At 42.8% G+C, this 18537-nt stretch overlaps 1 protein-coding gene across 10 annotated transcripts in view; it reads right to left on the bottom strand.

The window, feature by feature from the left end:
* MAP3K3 (mitogen-activated protein kinase kinase kinase 3) overlaps positions 1 to 18537 on the bottom strand; it is a 64222-nt gene that overhangs the window by 23064 nt on the left and 22621 nt on the right. For 9 of the 10 annotated variants that reach the window (XR_003252393.1, XR_003252395.1, XR_003252394.1 and 6 more), the window contains 10 exons: positions 17400 to 17520; positions 13315 to 13448; positions 12565 to 12638; positions 10752 to 10819; positions 10424 to 10516; positions 9311 to 9502; positions 7126 to 7274; positions 5153 to 5284; positions 4274 to 4403; positions 2449 to 2626 (listed from right to left, as the gene is read on the bottom strand). Coding sequence is in view for 4 of the 10 variants with exons in the window: in XM_026059191.1 (XP_025914976.1) it covers positions 2449 to 2626; positions 4274 to 4403; positions 5153 to 5284; positions 7126 to 7274; positions 9311 to 9502; positions 10424 to 10516; positions 10752 to 10819; positions 12565 to 12638; positions 13315 to 13448; positions 17400 to 17520 (1271 nt within the window). In the remaining 6 variants the exon portion in view is untranslated. The remainder of the gene's footprint in view (positions 1 to 2448; positions 2627 to 4273; positions 4404 to 5152; positions 5285 to 7125; positions 7275 to 9310; positions 9503 to 10423; positions 10517 to 10751; positions 10820 to 12564; positions 12639 to 13314; positions 13449 to 17399; positions 17521 to 18537) is intronic. The other variant, XM_026059190.1, reaches the window with a different exon arrangement.

Below are 18537 nucleotides of genomic sequence, written 5' to 3' on the forward strand. Positions count from 1 at the left end.
CGAGAACTGTGAAGTGCCATCTGCCCAGCTCTCCTTTGCTCAGACTCTCCATAAACCCACTGTATTATCAACAGGGGACAACAGGTTCACGCAGCCATGTCCCTAAAGCACTGTTTGGCCTGGATGGTATTTCAGGTGCTGCTGCTGCTTCTGTTGTATCTCCAAGGCAGTTGCTGGGTTGCAAGGTAGAAGAGAGACTTTTAAACTAAGATGCAGTGGGTCAGAGCTGGTTGACGCCGCAAGCCATTTCAGCAAAATCACTTTTCAGGGCACAGCCTCAGAGTGCCTATGTGGAAAGAAAGCTCTTATCTCCATTTTACAGGAAACCAAGCATCCCAGAGAGGCAAAAAAATAATTAAAATCTTTCAACAGCTCCATGTAAACTGAAACAGCAATAAGTCAAAACACTAGTAGGGCAGATGCATCATTATGTTAAGGCAAAACTCCTGGCGATGTTAATAAGGCTTCGTAGGCTAATTCAAAGCAAGGAGAAAGGGATCTATGAGGACGGATAAGGGCGAGACACCAGCAGACCAAGGCTCCGATCCTGGCTTCACTACAGCCTACAAGTCTATGCCCTTGTTTCCCTTCTGTCTGGACTGTAAACTCTTCAGTGAAGGARCACTTGTTTTGGATATGTACTGCCATGTAAAATGGACCGTTACCAGTATACCCATTTTACAACCGAGAAAACAGAAGACGGGAAGCACCTTCCACGAGTTTATCCAGCAGACCAGTGGCTGAGCCACCTTTCTGAAGTAAGCGTGACACCAATACTTTCACGGGGAAGATGTGCTTCTGTAGTACAGAAGCGATTGTTTTTTGTTCAAAAAAAGTATTAATTGCTTGCTCAAGGCCACAGATTAACCAAACACAGTTAGTGAACTTCTAACTTCCAGTCATGTGTTTTCATCACATTGTTCCATTAAAGAGGCAAAACTGTGTCTTCTGCCTTTAAACTAAACCTTCCTTTGAAGTGCAATGCAAAGAAAAGGCATATTCTCAGAGGCAGACTTGCATCAATTGCCAAGACAAGGAAGGAAAGGAATTAAATCCAGCGAATATGCAAGAAATGACTTTTTGACAAGGTTTAAAATTCAACGTGAAAATTTTACACTGGTTTCCAGCCATTTAAGACTTACTAGAAGAGAGTACAGAAAATGCAAACCATGTGTGCTGAAGTGCTGGGGGTTTGCTCAAGAGCAAGCAGGGATATATTATTGTTTAGACTGATTTATACCGTTTAAGCAGATCCGGTTTCTTTAAGATATTCAGCAAACAGCAGGAATGTTTTTCATGTCAAGTCACTCCAGCAATAACAAATAGCTCACATATTCTGCTATTTAGGAAAAAGAAAATTGGAGAGGGGCCTGCAGCAGTGGCAGAAAGCCAGGTGGCTAGATTTGTTACGTCTTTGAGCCTCTCAGCCATACACATCCACCCTGGGACTAGTGTTGCGCTGGAAAATTCTGACCCCCCTAAATAACGATTGGGATTGTAGGAACTGGAGCCCAGCCAACAGCAGCGTCTCTTTGATGGGAATGGACCGATGTCAGCACCAGGAGGAAATCCACAACTGCATCAATCCAGGGGGAAGGGCACGTGCTCCATTCTCTCCCCAAGCATCCCAACTGGGAGAGACTGCAGAACTTAACTCTTTGCAGACAGGACAAATTTCAGCTATGTTTCCACTCGCTGCTTCTACAGGAAACAGCGTAGACCTTGCTTTACTGTGGAGGCATAAGCACAGCTTTTGTTGGTGTCAGTTAGCTTAGTTTTATAATCTCAACTTTTTAAGGCATCCAAAACTAACGTTTTGACACAGAAGACAGTTTTGCTCTTTCCTTTTGATAGAGGTTGTTTCTTGGCTATGCCAATAATAGCATGGCTACAGTTTCCACTCATGCATGCTTCAGATCACCTCTGTTCTGACCTGTATTTTGTGTTATTCCAGGTTTGGGCATCTTTCCTTTAAATTTTTGTCAATATACTCAAACTCTGTTCCCCTTCATTTTCACAGTGTTATAAGTACACTTCTCGTTTTATAACAAAATGAATAGATCCCCTCTAAGCTACCTTCAGTCTAACACTTTTACCTACATAGGTGATACAAGAAGGATGGAAACCTTGCATCAGAAGTAGTAAAACAGAGAATCACTATGGCTTACCTCCCCAGCTTGATACAATAGTTCAAGGGAGGAATGAATGGAAATTGTTACTGGAAAACTAATAGAGCTGTTGGGTACTGACACTGCAAAACAGAGCCTGCAGCAGGCCACGTCTTAAGTTCAGACCAGCTACCTAAGTTTGCCTTAAACTCTTCTCACTTTTAATACAGACAAAATCTGAATTTGGATATACAGAGGACAGAGAATGTATTATAAGCCTATGTTATCTCACTCCAGAAAAGCTGTAAATCAATCTATGGACAGCAAATTAAACCCTCACCATACATCTGCTTTTCTTCCATAGCCCTCTCCGCTGATCACCTCCGGGCTCATCCAATATGGTGTGCCAGTGACAGAGCGGATGCCTGTTCCAGACATACAGATTGTCTGCAGCCGTTTGCTGGCCCCAAAGTCCCCAAGCTTCACATTCCCAGCAGAGTCACGGAGAATATTGGCTCCTGGACAAAAAAAAAAGAATTGAGACAGCTGTTTTCATGCAATCCAGCTGTTGGATCCGCAGCCTAGAGAGCTGATATCCAACCCAGAAATACCCATGCTCATGGTATGGCTTTTTCCCCCATCAAGCCTCAGGTGACCTGCTAAACATCATTTCTTTACTTCAGGCTGTAGACAAGCCAATTGCTAACGGCTGCAAACGGGAAAAACTTTAGGGGGAAAAACACAAGGAAATGAAGGGGGAGGGGAAATGAGAGCTGAGTCAGCACCGTCATTGTTAACACTGTCTGTAAACAGCTCAGACAGCCTATACAGGGCCCCCAGGCCAACGGCTCAGCTAGTACATAGCTGTATAGAAAAGGATTTTATTTGGATGCTGCTTTGGTGAATACCCAGCTGACCAGAAAGCAATGGCTAACAGATGTGTCTAATTAAACCACTTTGAACTCCTACAATAAACAAGTCAATCTCCACTTCACTTGGTCAGAGGTCCTGAACATGAAACATCAGGAAAACAAGCAAACTTAGAGGATAGCTTGTGTGTAGACATAAGCTACTGCTTAGACAGCAAAAGACAATTCTTCCTTCAAAGCAGAAAAATGATAGCGAACCCTTTGTTGCCAGTATCTGATAGGTGCCTATGTGAACCCCCTCTGCCCTCAAATCAAATGCATTTGCGCTACGAGACAGTTCTACCATTTCACTTCACCACTGGGAGAGCTGAATTCAGAATAACAAGCCTGTCCATCCAGTACCCGGGAGGCAAATTAAGAGTTTGACTTAGAAGATGGGCACAGACTAGTGATTTCCAGCCGGATAGGTTATTCATTTGGTAGAAAGCGCCACATGATCAGTACACAAGGTGTTATTTAAGAATCAGCAGCTCATTTCCCTTTGCCAGCCTAGAGGAGATGCAATGAGGATTTACAGGCAGGCACGAGAGGATATTTTTCTTCCACTGAGAAACCTTCCTGCCCCTCTAGAGCATGGAAAAATTTGCACGGTGCCTGCCACAGCTATTGACATTAGCTCTCAAGGAGACTGGTTGGCTCCACGGGGTTACATTGGAAAGTTCAAGATTAAGGATCGAGAATCAGACAGGCAGTACCGGGAAGGTTAGAGAGGCTTCCTGCAGAGAGGAGGCAGGACAAGTCAGGAGAGCCTGATGTAAGCAGGACTGTCAAGAGCAGGCATGGAGTTCTTACGGCAAATGGTATGTCTACCAGCTGAGGAATGGTACTTTGGCCAAGCACAGAGGAAATTAGAAGGGAATCCACAAAGAAAGAAGATGCCTTGCAGGGGGTGGGGGTAAGAGAGTGAAATTCAGGTGGCAACTCAGCCTCATTTTGCTGGGGCGAGAGAGAAAGATGAGAAGTTATAGATGAGCATTCCCTAAGAATTAGAGGCTTTTCAGTCCTCCTCACTATAACCACCAACTGCCTTCCTGTAGAGAACAGCTCAAGTGTCCTTACACAGCCCAGAATAGCACCTTCTCTAAGATCAGGACAGAAAGGTAAGACCACAAGGCAGTATTCAAGCAAAGTCATTTTCAGAAGCCCCAGCCAAGATACTGAATTCTTAACTCTTGGCTTCCTTTTTCAGAGATCTCTGAGCACGTGTTATATACATAAATCACCAGCTGATCTCACCCTTTATGTCCCTGTGCACAATCATGTTGCTGTGAAGGTATGAGACTCCCTCGAGAATCTGGCGAGTATATTTCCGGGTTACATTTTCCGTCAGAGCACCATATGCCTTTAGCTGGTCTTTCACTGACCCCTACACCAAAAACAAACAGAAAGGATTGGCAAAGAAACGACAAACCACAAGTCTCGCAGTCTCCATTCAATTCCCACGAGTTGAGACTGTGTTATAAATCCATCCAGCACAGTACTGAATTCTGGTCTCCTCTAAAGCCTTTTTGTGAGGCTCTCAGAGCATCTTGTCCCATGAAGCTCCTTTTGAGAAAGGTAAGGACGTGGCTGTATTGTAAAAATAGCTTACGGAGGTTCTGCCCGCTTCCTCCATCCTTCAGCTGTGCTGGTACAACTGTTTGTGGAGACATGCAACAAACTAGTTCACTAGACTGAACCAGGTCAAAAGTCTCCCTTTTTTCACGGTCAGTTTTAACCTGATTTGCTGCACTGCATGACTCTGCAAATTCAGTTAGTGCTATTCATGGGTTGGCCAAAGTTCTTGGAAGTACTTTGACAGAAGGAAAGAATTGGCTTTAGTGACTAATCAAGAGAATGTATTTCAGGTACAAGACACTTAAAAAAAAAAAAAAAAAAAAAAAGGAAACTTGGACACTCCTCCCACAGCAGTTTTGACTGTGTTTTTTTCTTTTTTGCTTCTCCCTTTTGTCTCACTATACACCTGCTTTCCACTTAAAAAAAAAAAAAAAAAAAAAGTGGTTGTATTACAGCACAGCGTGAGAAGGGGCAATATCTGAGAGGGCATAAGGTAAATTACATAGATAGGGTAATCACAGCAGGATCTGGGATCCTGCTGTTTGGGTCAGCTCTTACCCCTGGCATGTACTCCATGAAGATGGTCAAGGTCTTCTCTGCTCGATCCCGTAGGCAGCCGTAATACTGAACAATACGTTCATGTTGGAGATTCTTCAGCAGCTGAATTTCACACTCCAGGGCACTCACTTCCTATGGATGTTGAAGGAGAAAATAAGGCTCTGGCCCAAGGAAATATTCCATCCCACTAATTCTGTCCATGTCACTGTCAGGATAAGACCACTGCTACACTGAAGCAGTCTAATCCATGGGATTGGCTCACCTAGCTCCTGGGAAAGGCAAACATTACCAATGCTTCAGATTAATACTTATTGTATAATAAGCAGGTTAAATATTGCTGCAGAAGCTTCAACAGTTAGAAGTAGAATAGAGGCAGTATCACATATGGGTTTAGAACCAGAAAAACTTAGTTTCTTGTTTTCATTCTGTCATCTATTTACTGAATGGCTTTGTCCAAGTCAGTTGAAAACATTCTTTGCCTACAATTCAGAAATAACCCTTCCTTTCACCACTAACCTGAGGACGGGAAGGGTTAGTTTTGATTATGAAAAAGCTCTTAATATACTGCTATACAGCTGTCAGAAATATTTCTGTAGGAACCTCAATTCATTAGATAGCAAAATTAGAGGCGCTAAGAGTTTCTAACTATTTTGGTCACCCAGTTCCTGCCCCGATTTATGCGCATGAGTTTTACTTGAGTCAACCTTATAAATAGCTTCCTCTCTTATTGGCTTCAAAGCATTTGCAGCTATGCGCACGAAACTGATTCTCTCCTTTAGTCCTGCCACAGACAACAGGATATCGCAGTGCAAGGGCAAAAAGGCTATCCAACAATTTCAGACTCCATCAGAGATATTTGTTGCCCAGGAAAAGTATCATGTTCTTGCTGAATCCAGAAAATGAATAGGCCAAACCTCAAAGGTACTGGAGGAGGACGATTTATGAAAAGACAAATGACTGTTTCCCCCCAAACTAGTCCCACTCTCCACCCTATAGTTATCTCTGTCACTGAAAACTGCCAGATTCAATTCTCACCTGAAGAGAGGATATAGCTCTTCAGGAACAAGGCCCTGGCCACTGCAGAGACCATGGAACCAGAGGAAAAAGCTTAATGGGGCCAACTGATAGTTTAAGGTTTGGAGTTTAAGTGCCTTCAAAACACATTCCAGCCTGTTCTTCCCTGGCTCAGAGTTACTGTCTGATTTACAGCAGAGACATGGTATAACTTAGAACTCACCAAGTTAGGACTTCTCTTGGCACCAGTCTCCCAACACACGATCAGAATAATTAAATCTTCATGGATCGGTTATTTCAGATCAAAGTGAATTTGTTTAATATTGGGAAACTGATACATTGTTGAAACACTGGCAAAGAACCTAACAGCCACTCCAGCTGCATTCACTGTGCAAGCAGAAGTGTGCTAGTCTATATGTTCACGCAAGGTGCCCCTTCCCACCTCCACTGTTTCTAATGTGTTGTCACATATCACTGTTCTCGATTAATTTACACACGATAGTTCAGTTTGTTTAGAGGATGGGGAAAATTTAGAAGCTGTAACAGGCACCTGATTAATTGGTACACTCGATACAGGACCTACCATGTAAGCCCATAAAGTGGGCTTTGCAAGTGCACGCAGCTTTTTTATTAAAAGTCCTACTCTTTCTGAGTTTAGTTTCACTCACATCCGTGTCTAACCAGGAACACAGGGCAGTCTAGTATTCCTCAAGTAACCTGGCAACAAACCAAAAAGCTGAGAATGAAGAGCCAAAAATGAAGCCAGAAAATGGATATTAGTTTCAGGCTGAAGTTAATAATACGGAAAAGTAATTTTTAAATAACTCCTATAACTCTCCACATGACTTGAAATCCTAGTACAAACTAAAGAATATGCCAGCTTTCGAGGACAGACAGATAAAGGCACATTACAGGATCTCAAAGGCTGCATGAAGAAAAGTAGCTCTGAAGAGAATTACCTTGCTTGTTTCAGGACTCTCTGGGTCAAATTGGACCTGCTTAGCTGCAAGTTCTCTGCCCGTGTCCACATCATAGCACAAGTACACACGACCAAAGGCACCCTGGCCCAGCAGTTTTCCTCGTCGCCAGTTTATCGGAGCACTTGGAGCTAAAAAACACAGAAATAATTTCCCTTTTCACTACGCTATTGAAAGACCACAGTGAGCATTTCAAAGATCAATCCTCATCATGCTGGAATTGAAACATATACTTTGCAGATGAAGAAACAGAGACAAATATGAAAGGGACTCTTCCAGTATCGGGGAGCTAGTGGGGGAACTCTGAACAGAATCCAGCAGTCCAGGCTCCCTGGCCCTGCTGACCAGTGTCCCCTTAAAACAAAACTGCAGAACATTTTGCAAAAATAACTATAGACAAGTTCTAAGTTATTAAACGAGGTTGGTGTAATTTCATTCTACTATTTCAAGAGAACATCACTATCCAGAGATGGGGCAGCAATTAAATACTGTCTTCTGATCCTAGATCTGTAGTTAGCACATGCATGGAATGAAGAGCTGGATCAGCCTTGCTAAATCAATCCCACCCAGCTGGGAATGAATATTAAGCTTCTGGGACAATTTGAAGGACATCATTTTTGAGTACTTTGCCAACCATTGGTTACTTTGGAGTTCTTTCTCTTGGAGGAGGGATTTCACTGGAAGGCTGTTTCTACAGCAACAAAATTAGACATCATAATTCCCACTAGAAATTGATATGGTGGAGGCCATAATGCAAGTTAGTGCAGATATCTTCATCGCACGCTGAACGATCAGACTATAATAAAAATATACATGAGAACAGGGTAAGGCAGCCGTCTCCAATACCCCAGCAGGAGGTTATGTCAGCACGGAATTATGAGTTCTTATTATTCTAGTTTACTGGCCACTGTACTGTACAAACAGCAGTCTCCTGATCCAGAGATTAACACCTGAGCCCAGTTTTGCACACTGCACTTTATCCCACAGCATATTATTCAGAGAGCTGTGTTTTAGCTCTAACTTTGAAAAATGACACTACCAGACACAGCACGATGCTTCCAATTATGTTGTATCTAACAAGAAATTGTAAAAACAAAGACAGGAACCAGCCATCTGGACAGTGTGAAAATACAGAAGGGCTAAGAGATTAGCTTTGCCACCTCTAATTTAGTCAGATTTACTGCCAGTCAGGGTTTTAGTGTGTTTTTTGCTTACTCTGCTGGTTTAATATCTTTATTTTGATCTTTAAATTACTGTACAGGATATCTGAAGTTCATTAGTAATGACTTATGCGCTGTTTCTTTTCTTTCTTTTTCTTTTTTTTTTTTAAATAACAGACTCCCAAACAAACAACTCAGGGATGCTATTAATATGGAAGTAAATCTTTCTACTAAGGAGTAAGTAAAATAAACACAGTCCTTAACTTGTAACATAACTGTAATCCACAAGCCTGACTATAAGAAGTTAATGTATCAAGAAAATAAAACAAGCTTGTCTGCTTTTTAAGAACCCTGTACATCACCTAGATCCAATAGGGTTCAGATTTTCTACTTCTTAGCTGAATTTCCAATGTTTTCTAAAGGAAAGGCCAGCTCCCAGTGCAAGACTACAAGACTATAAACAGACAGACCACAGCTGAGATAACCACTAAGGGGGAAATAAGCACTTGGGTTTTTTTTTTTTTTTTTTTGAGACTAAAGTATTTTTAAAACTACATGTTCTTATTTAGTGACTATTGAACTACTTCAAGCACAACCAACCCCTAAAATATTTCTTACGCAGTTATGTTACTGTGGACTACAATATGATTTGCTAAACCTTATGAACAGAATGTTAGGTACTAGAAAACAGCCTGGTTATGCAAATCTGGAAATGCTTTACTAGCAACACTTTCCCTCCTCCACTGCTGTTAGATCAAGGATTTCACAGGAAGAAATCACCAACTTCTAAACCAACTCAACTCCCAACAAGGCAACTCATCTCATAGGGGAGCCAGAATGATCTCAAAACACATGAAATGTGTTTTGAGCCACGAAATTAAGTGGTTTTGAATGGCTTGTTTAAAATCAAACCATGGTAACACATTGGGTCTGGAGTTCATCTCTAACAGATCTCCTTGCCCCTAACCCCTGGAGGCCTCTCCCCCAGCACTGGGACTATTGCTTACATTTAGTGGGAATGTTCCTCTCCTGCACAGCAAGGGCATTTTCGCTGTCTGCGCTCCGCAGGCGCCCCCGGGGGTCCAGGTACTGCAATGCCAGGCCCAGGTTTTCCCCATTGGTGCTTAAGGAACGACTTGAAGGCACCAAGGTGAAAAGATTTCCTTGGTGACGCCGTATCCGGGGAAACGTTCTCCGGCCTGAAGTGATAAAGATTAGAGAGGAAGAAAAGAGAAAAATAAAATTTCTAAGTAACATGCTTACAAATGGGAAATGATAGCTGGAACTTGAGCAATGAAGAGAAGGGAGAGAAAACGTGTTCTGGGCTGTTCCCATGAAGCAGAATCTAGCACCAAACAGACAACATACAAAAATATGGGAGTTCAGGGCTGATGTTGCTTGAATTCAGTACAGCTTTGGTTCATTCCCAAGGTAGAAGGGAGAGAAGACTTTGTAATGCCCTCAGTGCAGTAGTGCTTCCCAGTAGCCTCATCAAGATCTAAACAGAACTTGCCTTCCAAAGGAAAGATTTGGTTTATAGGCTGCCAAGCAAGCTCCAAGGCTTGTTAACAACTACGCAGGCAGAATGACTTTCTAGATAACATGCTTGAACCTACAAACACTATCCAGGAACAAAGATTACGATAACCCACACTTCCTATGGAACTCAGAGAAATTAATTTCCATAAAATTACCCAAATGACAGTTAAGCCATCTGACTAGCAAGGGATGTGATCCTTTAAGTCACTAGTATTTTATATTAAAAGACTCAGGAATACCTAGCTAGTATTGCAAATTAGCAAAGCATAATGAATCCCTGATGTAGGAACCCATTACGTTTCACCAAGGCTTGTAAATATGCTCACTGCTTAACTCTGCAGTCAATCATCAGGCTGGATACCCTCGGAAAACCCAAAGCAAACAAAGAATTACAAAAGGTCATCTTGGGCTGCTATGAAAATGTGGTGTAACACACGGCAGCAGCATCTCTGGCACCAGCTGCGCATACAAGGATTAGGGTCCTGCAAGGCTTTTCAAGTAGGAGTTACATTTCCCCTGGAGATTGCCATTGCTTCACCTTCTTTTTCAAGCCTGGAATCCAAGGTCTGAAAAATACTCACCGTCATTGTAGTCTTTGTGCTGCATGGAGACGTTGTAGCGCCGAGGGTAGGTGCCACCTTTCCCCGCTTTGTCATAGATCTGATTCTCGCGATCTGAAAGTAGAGACAGCAAGTGAGGCTCCTTCAAAAAGTACACAAGTTCTTAGGACAGAACATTCCTGTAACAGCAGGCTTTTCAGGAAGAAGCGAGAAATTAGTAATTTGATAGCTTTTCAATCAACCTACCCCCAATTCTTTCATTTATACAATTCCAGTAAACAATGGTGCTAGTCAACAAACAACAGAAAATGTCTAATTCAAATACTCTTTATACTGGACACTGACATACCTGAGAATTCCTGCCTGTTATCAGGAAAGCTTTGTGCCCGTGACATCCGTGACTTCCGAAAAGAAGGGCTATTAAAGAAAGAAGGCAAAAATAAGCTTTGCCAGCTATTTGCTGGAGAAAAACCTACAAGGACTTTAAACACAAGCTAAAATATCTGCACATTGGTAACGGTGATTCTCAAATCTGTGTCCCTGTGATAAATTAACGCCATACCGGGAAGTCAGGCAAAGCCCCAGCTAACCAGGCTTAATTTTCCAATGCTAGCAGTCATCCTTTCTGTAGAGTTTGGGCCATTTAGCCAGTGGCACCCAGCGTATGGCTTGAGACCCAGTCTTCCTGCAGCCACATGTCACAGAAGGTTAAAACTAAGGCTAAGAGGAAGAGCAAAACAGGATACTGCTTGCAGCACACTGCTCACAGGCCAGTAAAGAATGGGACCACTGCTCTAGGTGGTTTTCCATGAGGGGTAAGAGTTCCTGTCCTGAAAACTTGTGTTCACTTTCCTCTCTACCAACAGCAGATGGGCCTAAACACAAACGCTGCTTACAACACCAGCCCCTTGTGTTTCTCCCCAATAAGCAGGGCCCTTCAGGCAAGCCTAAGCACAGCTCCTTGGCTGGCAGAAGGCTTTCAAAGTCTCCCAAGAGATTACACAAATTTAATCTGGGCAAAAGCCAAATTATTTGCTTTTTTTTTTCTACCCAATGTAAAGGGAGTGAGCCTGATCCACCTTTTAGACTCCCAAATGAGATGCTTTTCTGGCTACACAAAGAACATCAGCTTCCCCAGATTATACCCACTCCCACAAGGAACAACCAGGAAGGCTTTTTTTTTTTTAAATTTCATTTCATTTCAGGCAGGGAAAGGGGAGAGAGGGACAGGTAACATAAATTACCTAAAAAGCAAAACAAAAGAACACATGTACAGGTTAACTGTAACTGCTTCCTTGTGACTCCATAAACTGTTAGGAGGAGGCCGAATGGCTACAAAACCAAACCTCAAGTGCTTGACATACAACTATATGCTACCTCTAGACATCAGCTTGGAGGAGTCTTAAAAACACAGCTGAAGCCCAATATTCCAGAAAATATTGGAGAAATATTCAGTTTTGTGGCTTCTAGATTCCTTAAATTTGATTTGTTTTCGTGAAATTACACTCTTTTTAGGGCTCCATGTATAACCATAAACTGGACATTTCAGGTTAAAAATTTTACATGGGAGCTGCCTACAAATTCATACCCTTCCCTACATACATATTTAGATGTTCAAGGGCAGCACTGTTCCTAATACCTGCATGAGATCGGCACCATCAGCAGTAAAGAAAGGGAAGAGAGGGATCTAGAGCATATTAGACTGTGACAAGCAGAGCTCCCCTATTTGCCTTTGAAATTAATGTTACATCTTGTAGGACATAGGAATCTAGTGTAATGATATATTTCCGTACCTTAGAATAGTTTGTTTTTTAGTTTTTTTTTTTTAAATGAACAAGTAGAGCCTTGTCTTAAAGGGATTTAAATACGCTGCAGCCAGATGTTCTCAGAGTCTAGGCTCCACACGAACGGCACGCTTTAGAACTTTGTATTTATAACATAGAACTACTGAAGCACCGGTTTGTTGATACATGGTTTTGCCAGAAAATAAAACAGCCTTAAGATGTAGCTATTTCTAAGAAATATATTGGGATATTGGGTAGGAAATAAGATCCTGTTTCTCTCGAGGAAAACTTATGAGATGAAAAACAGATTTTCACATAGGTACAACTGGCATTTCAATTTGAGCACATATAAGTTTCTACCAGCTTGTATATTTGTACCTGTCTGCTGACCTGTCCAAGGACTGACAGCTTCCCGACACAGAGTTTTCAGCACTGCTTAAAGGGTCCAGCATCTGCAACACAAGAAAAGTCACATGGTAACATCAGCTCAGCCTAATACCTAGAAGATGGTGTGCAAGAGGATCAGAGTCCGCTACTGCTTGCCTGAAGGATGTCCAGACAAAGAGGGGAGTCTAAAGCTGTTTAGAATGAATGTTTTTCCTTTATCTCTCACATAATTTGTTAGAGTTAAGGACATATCACGTTTCAGCCATCGCTCTGCTTCAGATGACAGCAGACTCTGATGTGAACATGATGGTTCAAGTTGGCCAATGTGCTGGGTTTCAATCCCAAGTGACTTCAGGAACAGAAGCTGCTGTCCTCACCTGCAAGTTGGACTTTGGCCTTCCTTCCTACTTTTTAAACGGAGACCGCAATTTCAAATGCAAGAGGGTCATATCAACCTGATAATAGGAAACCTGAGCATATACGCATAATGCATAGCAAAACTGTGGGGCTCATTCAGAGGTGGAGAGACAAGGCACAATACGCACAGCAACTGCCTCTGGCAGTCCGAAAAAGGCTTTGCATTTACACATACACAAACAAGTCTGGAGCACAGTTTAAGTGAACAAGGCAATATTAGCAGCTGCTAATGCAACTCCAGCTACTGAATATTCTGCCCAGAGAGCAGCAGCAAGTTCCTTAATAGCTGCACTTATTTTTCTTCACCCTAGTGCTCATACTCACACACTGTTCATTGGTTTCCGGAATGAATTCGCCTTCGCTATTTATGCTGGTGTAGGAACCCTGCCGAGCAATGCGCTGTTGCCTCTCTGGAACGTACCCAGGGGGTGGTGAACTTCGGCCTGTGTTCTGGGAAGCTGGGTCAGAAAGGAGGACACTTTTGGTATATAGGCCTACCGAAACGAGACTGCACAAGCACGTACATAACGTCAAAGCATTCACCTCTACTGCTTGAACTCAATGATTACAGCATTCTGGAGTGAACCTTACAGCCTGGACACACACAGAACTGAGAGGTACAACATCAAAAAGCAGAGACGACTGAGAAGATTGCTGGTGAAGCTCCTAACAGAGCAGTCATCTATCTCTACCCTCTTCTGCCCAACACTCCAAGCATAATTTCAGCATCTCAGGAAAGGCAGACTGGAATGGGCCAAGACTCCAGGAATCCTTGGCTTTCTGACAGGGGCATAAACTCTGCTCTGCTGCTAATCTCCACTAAACAAAACACTTGTCAAGGCAACCAACCTTCTATCCTGGTTAGAAGTTTGCCTCAACTAGTATCATCTACCTTGAATGACAGTACTGTCCCTGCTAGTTATCATCAGCTGAGCTAATTATACTGACACTGAGCAATTTAAAAATCCTACAGCAGCACTGTGTTACCTTTGTAAATACACCCAGCAACCTCTGTCTTACTGTGTGAAACTGGAACAGTACAACCAGCTTGGGAAAAAACCACGGAGGTCAGTTCTGCAGTTTTTGAGATGAGACAGCTAGAAGGACAGAGAGCATGTTTAGGAGCAAAAAGATGAGAAAAACATTTTAGTCATCTGTTATGGTACTAAGGAGTTTGTGTTGTGCTACCTACTGAGAAGAGCTTGACCCCTAGCATTTCTTTATTCCTTGCAGATCTTGAAGGTGCTACTTTAGAAACAGGAAGGCACAAAATCCTTTATTTGCAGTGACCTATGCACCCGCAGCTCCCACCAAGTCAAACTGCGAGTGCCAGGAAATGCTGTGGTCCAGCCAACCTACTCAAGGTCACTCATGAAGTCAGAGACAGAGTTTTAAGATCAACTCTCAAGCTGTGCTCTTTATGATGCTGTCTTTAATTAACTGTGTGTACTCAGGTGCTATGAAAGATGGGTAAAGACCAGCAAATACTCTCCCAAGGAAAATATTTTCTACAGAAATTGTTGTAATAAAGAGGGAAGGCAAATGCTGGTAGAAGCTCATCAAAAGCTGGTTTGTGCACCTTTTGGAGAAGTGCAGAAGGAAAACACAGCGGCATGGCTTGGTGTGCGTAGGGTGGTGGACTGCATGCAAAAATCTATTGCTTAGAGTTACTACCTGATTTTCCAAGTAACACTGTGGGGCTCACATGACACTGCAAGCCAACCGGAGGGGAGATAAACAAGAGAGCGTGCTTTGTGGCTGCACTGAGTCACGGGAGCACACTTTCACTCTTTCCGATACAATGCCATGGCTGGCTGAAGGGAGCCCAAGTCCCGCTGGCGTCAGCCCAGCCGCTATTGTGGAAAGGCCACCATCACTGGGCAGGAAAAGGAAGTCGGCACTAAATCAATGTATATCAAAGGAAGTGAGTGGAAAAAACACAAGTGCTGCCAGAATGCTTGGCAACTTTTTTTTTTTTAAATAGAAGTTATTTTACTTCCAAACCTCTGAACTGGTGACAGCAGGCTTGAGGCCTATCCACTTTAGAATACAGGAATTACGCAGGTAGATCTTCTGCATGCAAACAACTTTCGTTGAATGCCGTTTTCAACTTTCATTTCGTCATGTGGTATGAATAGGAAAGTTTCTGTGCCTGAAACTCTAGGAAACTGGAGTACATTCTCTTTCCAAAATCAAAGATGGGAAAAGAGAATGAAGAAGGAATTGATTTAAGACTGATCTATTGCCAAAATACTATCGGACCTCTGACAGAACTGGAACCCTTCTGGATCTCTTAATAAGGTAGCAGTCTGCTACTTTGACATGTTCATAAAATAAATAAAACTCACACTTTCTTGATTGATGAATGACAGGCTTATCAGAAAGTGTCCATAAGCAGGGATAAGAGAATAGAGACTGTGCAACAGCAATACAGAAGGGGCCCCTCATTACTATACAGTTTACCCACGACAGACACTCAGCACAGTCTGTTAGCTTTGGCATCATTATTTGGATATCTTAGAATGCCAATAGAGGAGAAAGATTTTTTTTTTAAAAAAATAAATACTTTTGGCATTGAATTTGTCTGTGAAAAAAAGAAATGTAATGTTCAGACAAGCATGGATACCACTGCTTTCTTCATAGTTCCGAGGAATGTTGCTCTAGTTTAAGTTAATATGCAAAAAAAAAAAAAAAAAAGAGAGAGAGCGAGCGAGAGAAAGGAAGACCCTTTCTGTACCAGTTTCAGGCATGTACTTCACAAGCTTTCGGCTTTTGTTTGCTACTTCACAAAAGCAAACTGAATAGAAGGGGATCAGCAGACTCTAGACAAGATTCAGACATGCTTGCTAGACAAGCCTAACATAGAGAACTACTAGTCTAGTTCTCAAGCCCTTCCCTGCTGAGCTTCCTCTCCCAGTTAGTTTTGGTCAGGACAGTGTGGACCTGACTCCTGTTTACACCACCCATTATGGACACTATTGGTTCTAGTTTCATCAGATTTGTTATTTGGCGCTAGGATTGATTTGCAAGTGTTGACCTAAAATCCTGTTAGGATTACCCCTCAAGTTTACAGCTGACGAAACCGAGGCACCCCTCTTCTGCAAAGGGAGCTGGTTCAGAGCTTGGAAACGCACGAGCGCTGACAGCTCCCAGCTCCTGGTACTGGCCTCGTGATTTGCAGCACCTATCACCTGAAGCAGTGGGTCTGATAAGCCCTAAAATATCTGTTAAAACAAACAGACGAAACAAAGCCAGCTGCTGCTGCTGTTTCCAGCAGACTTCAGCTTTTTTCACTTTTAGGGAGAAAGTCATCTATACAGAACACCACCTTAGGCTCTAGCCTTTGCAGTGCAGATCCCTGTTATAGCTCGCCTCCTACCTGCTGCTTCACTGTGCACTGAGGTTTTACACAAAGAAGCCAGATTCTAAACCACAGACTTTTTTTGTTGGACCCCAAAATCTTAGAAGGAGTCTCAGATGTTTTAGTTTTTCCCACATAAAAAATTTACAGCTTTGACCTTCTTTCATCCACAGATTTGAAAAGAACGTTATAGTCATACAAGGGGATAACGCAGACAAATTGGCACAACTCAGCCAGATCTACCACAGGTGAAAGCCTTAAAAATAAACATGCATGTGTGTGGCTGCTCTAAACAGTGCATCGTATGTTGTGTAAGCTGTATATACAGTTAGTAAGTCCTTCCTGTAAAATGCTGAATGCCTTAACTTTAGAAGAAGTTATGAGAGTTGATAACATCTGGCAATCACAGGTTTAGATTTGCATTACAGGAGTTTTACATGGACCTTTCCACTAAATGTGAATTCACTAAGCTAACAGAAACACAAAGGAAATGAGGCAGAGGCACGTATAACTGACTTTTGTTACTGTTTTTGCGCAGCTGCCCCAATCACCTATCATAGGAACCTTCTGCTCTAGTCCTCTGGTAATTACCATAGCAAAAGGTAAGGGAACTCACTACGTAGCACACTGGTTAGATATGGTGGCGATTCCTGTACTACCAGTGAAACGCTGATTAGAGGAGCTAGTACAGTTTCCAAAGCCCAACATCAAATAAAAAAGCAGAAAAGAAATCTAGATTTCATGAACTGAAATTGCCAATCTAAATAAAAAAGGCTTAATGGACTCACGTAAGCTTTCCAAACATCTAACCTCAATGAAGCTGGCTGTAGGACATCCTCTCTAGCAGCTCCTCAGCTGTTCAACAACTTAGTAAGGAACTTTGAAACATTCTATCATAAACACATTTAGAGCCTTTGAAAATGAACTGCCTTGTCCTAGAATAACCTTTCAATTTCTCAAGGGTTTCACAAACTCTATACCATAAATACTAGTGCCTGAAAGATATGTTTCACAAAACAAAGAGAGCAGAAGTGGCCAAAATACTCACTGACAGACAGATGCCTACTTCTGGGTTCTGGCTGCTGATAGGGTGTGTTCACGTCCCCCACCGACTGGGAAGTTTTAATCCTGACTTGTTTGGGCAGTCCAGAATGGGGTGAGGAACTGGTCTGTTGGGTAAAATGAGAAAAAGAAAATGAGACTGAGGAGCTCAAGCAGTCTGGCCACAGTTTCAAAAATATCATTATATTTAGTAGCAAGAACGTAATGGAGAGACAGCCCCAGAGCCTGAAATCTTATTATTTCACAGAAGAGAAACAAGAAAGGCAGGAACAGAACAAGCTTCCCAATCACTGTGGGAAACAGGAGTCAAACAACTAGAGCACATTCCCCTCCTGCCAGGAACCGAACGCAGGACTGACGAGTCTCAGTGTTTGTCTTCCATTAGCAAGTGTCTGTGAAACCAGCAGGAAAGGGGCCCGTACCACGCTTTGAGACCAGGCCATGGAAGAACCTACAATTGCCGTCAGCCGTCTCAGCTGGCAGAGACAAGGGGTGAATCCTGCGCTCTCGCTGTGGAGATGCCAAAATTAATGTTGCCTGTGTCTCCTTCATTCATCCCTCCCTGAGCTTAGGTGCAAATAATCTCATTAAAGGCTATTTTTCTACGGTGCCTTCATCTCGTTCAGAGCAGAAAGCGGAGCAAAAGGAGACATGTCAAAGGACTCCTGCCTCATTTGTTGAGAAAGATGGAAGGGGTGACTCAAACGTGCTTTTTAGGAAGAGGGAGGATGGCTTTGCAATTCAGGCAGTAGGATGCTGCCCAGGAGGACTCTTGCCCTCCTTGGACCACAGTTACACACAGCTCTGTCACAGAGAAACCGCAAGGCCGTTTCCTTAAACCAGACTCCACTGGGTGCTCGCCCAGGGATATTCAGACTGCAGCTTCAGGCAGCTAACGCCTCTGCGGTGCACTCTCCACGGACAGTACAGGGTACTTGGGCTCTTAACACGGGACTGAATTTCACTGTAAATACGGACCCTGACCATGGATTATCTGAGTATGATTCACACGGCTCTGAAGATACAAAACACTGTGGCCTGCAAAGCTCCCTGAAGCAAATGAGATCCTATGCACGTCACAGTGGGTACTTAATACTAGGGGATACTTTTGATTTTAATCTTGC

Source organism: Apteryx rowi, unplaced genomic scaffold (genome assembly GCF_003343035.1).
Source record: "Apteryx rowi isolate R43461 unplaced genomic scaffold, aptRow1 scaffold_154, whole genome shotgun sequence".
Taxonomy (NCBI): domain Eukaryota; kingdom Metazoa; phylum Chordata; class Aves; order Apterygiformes; family Apterygidae; genus Apteryx; species Apteryx rowi.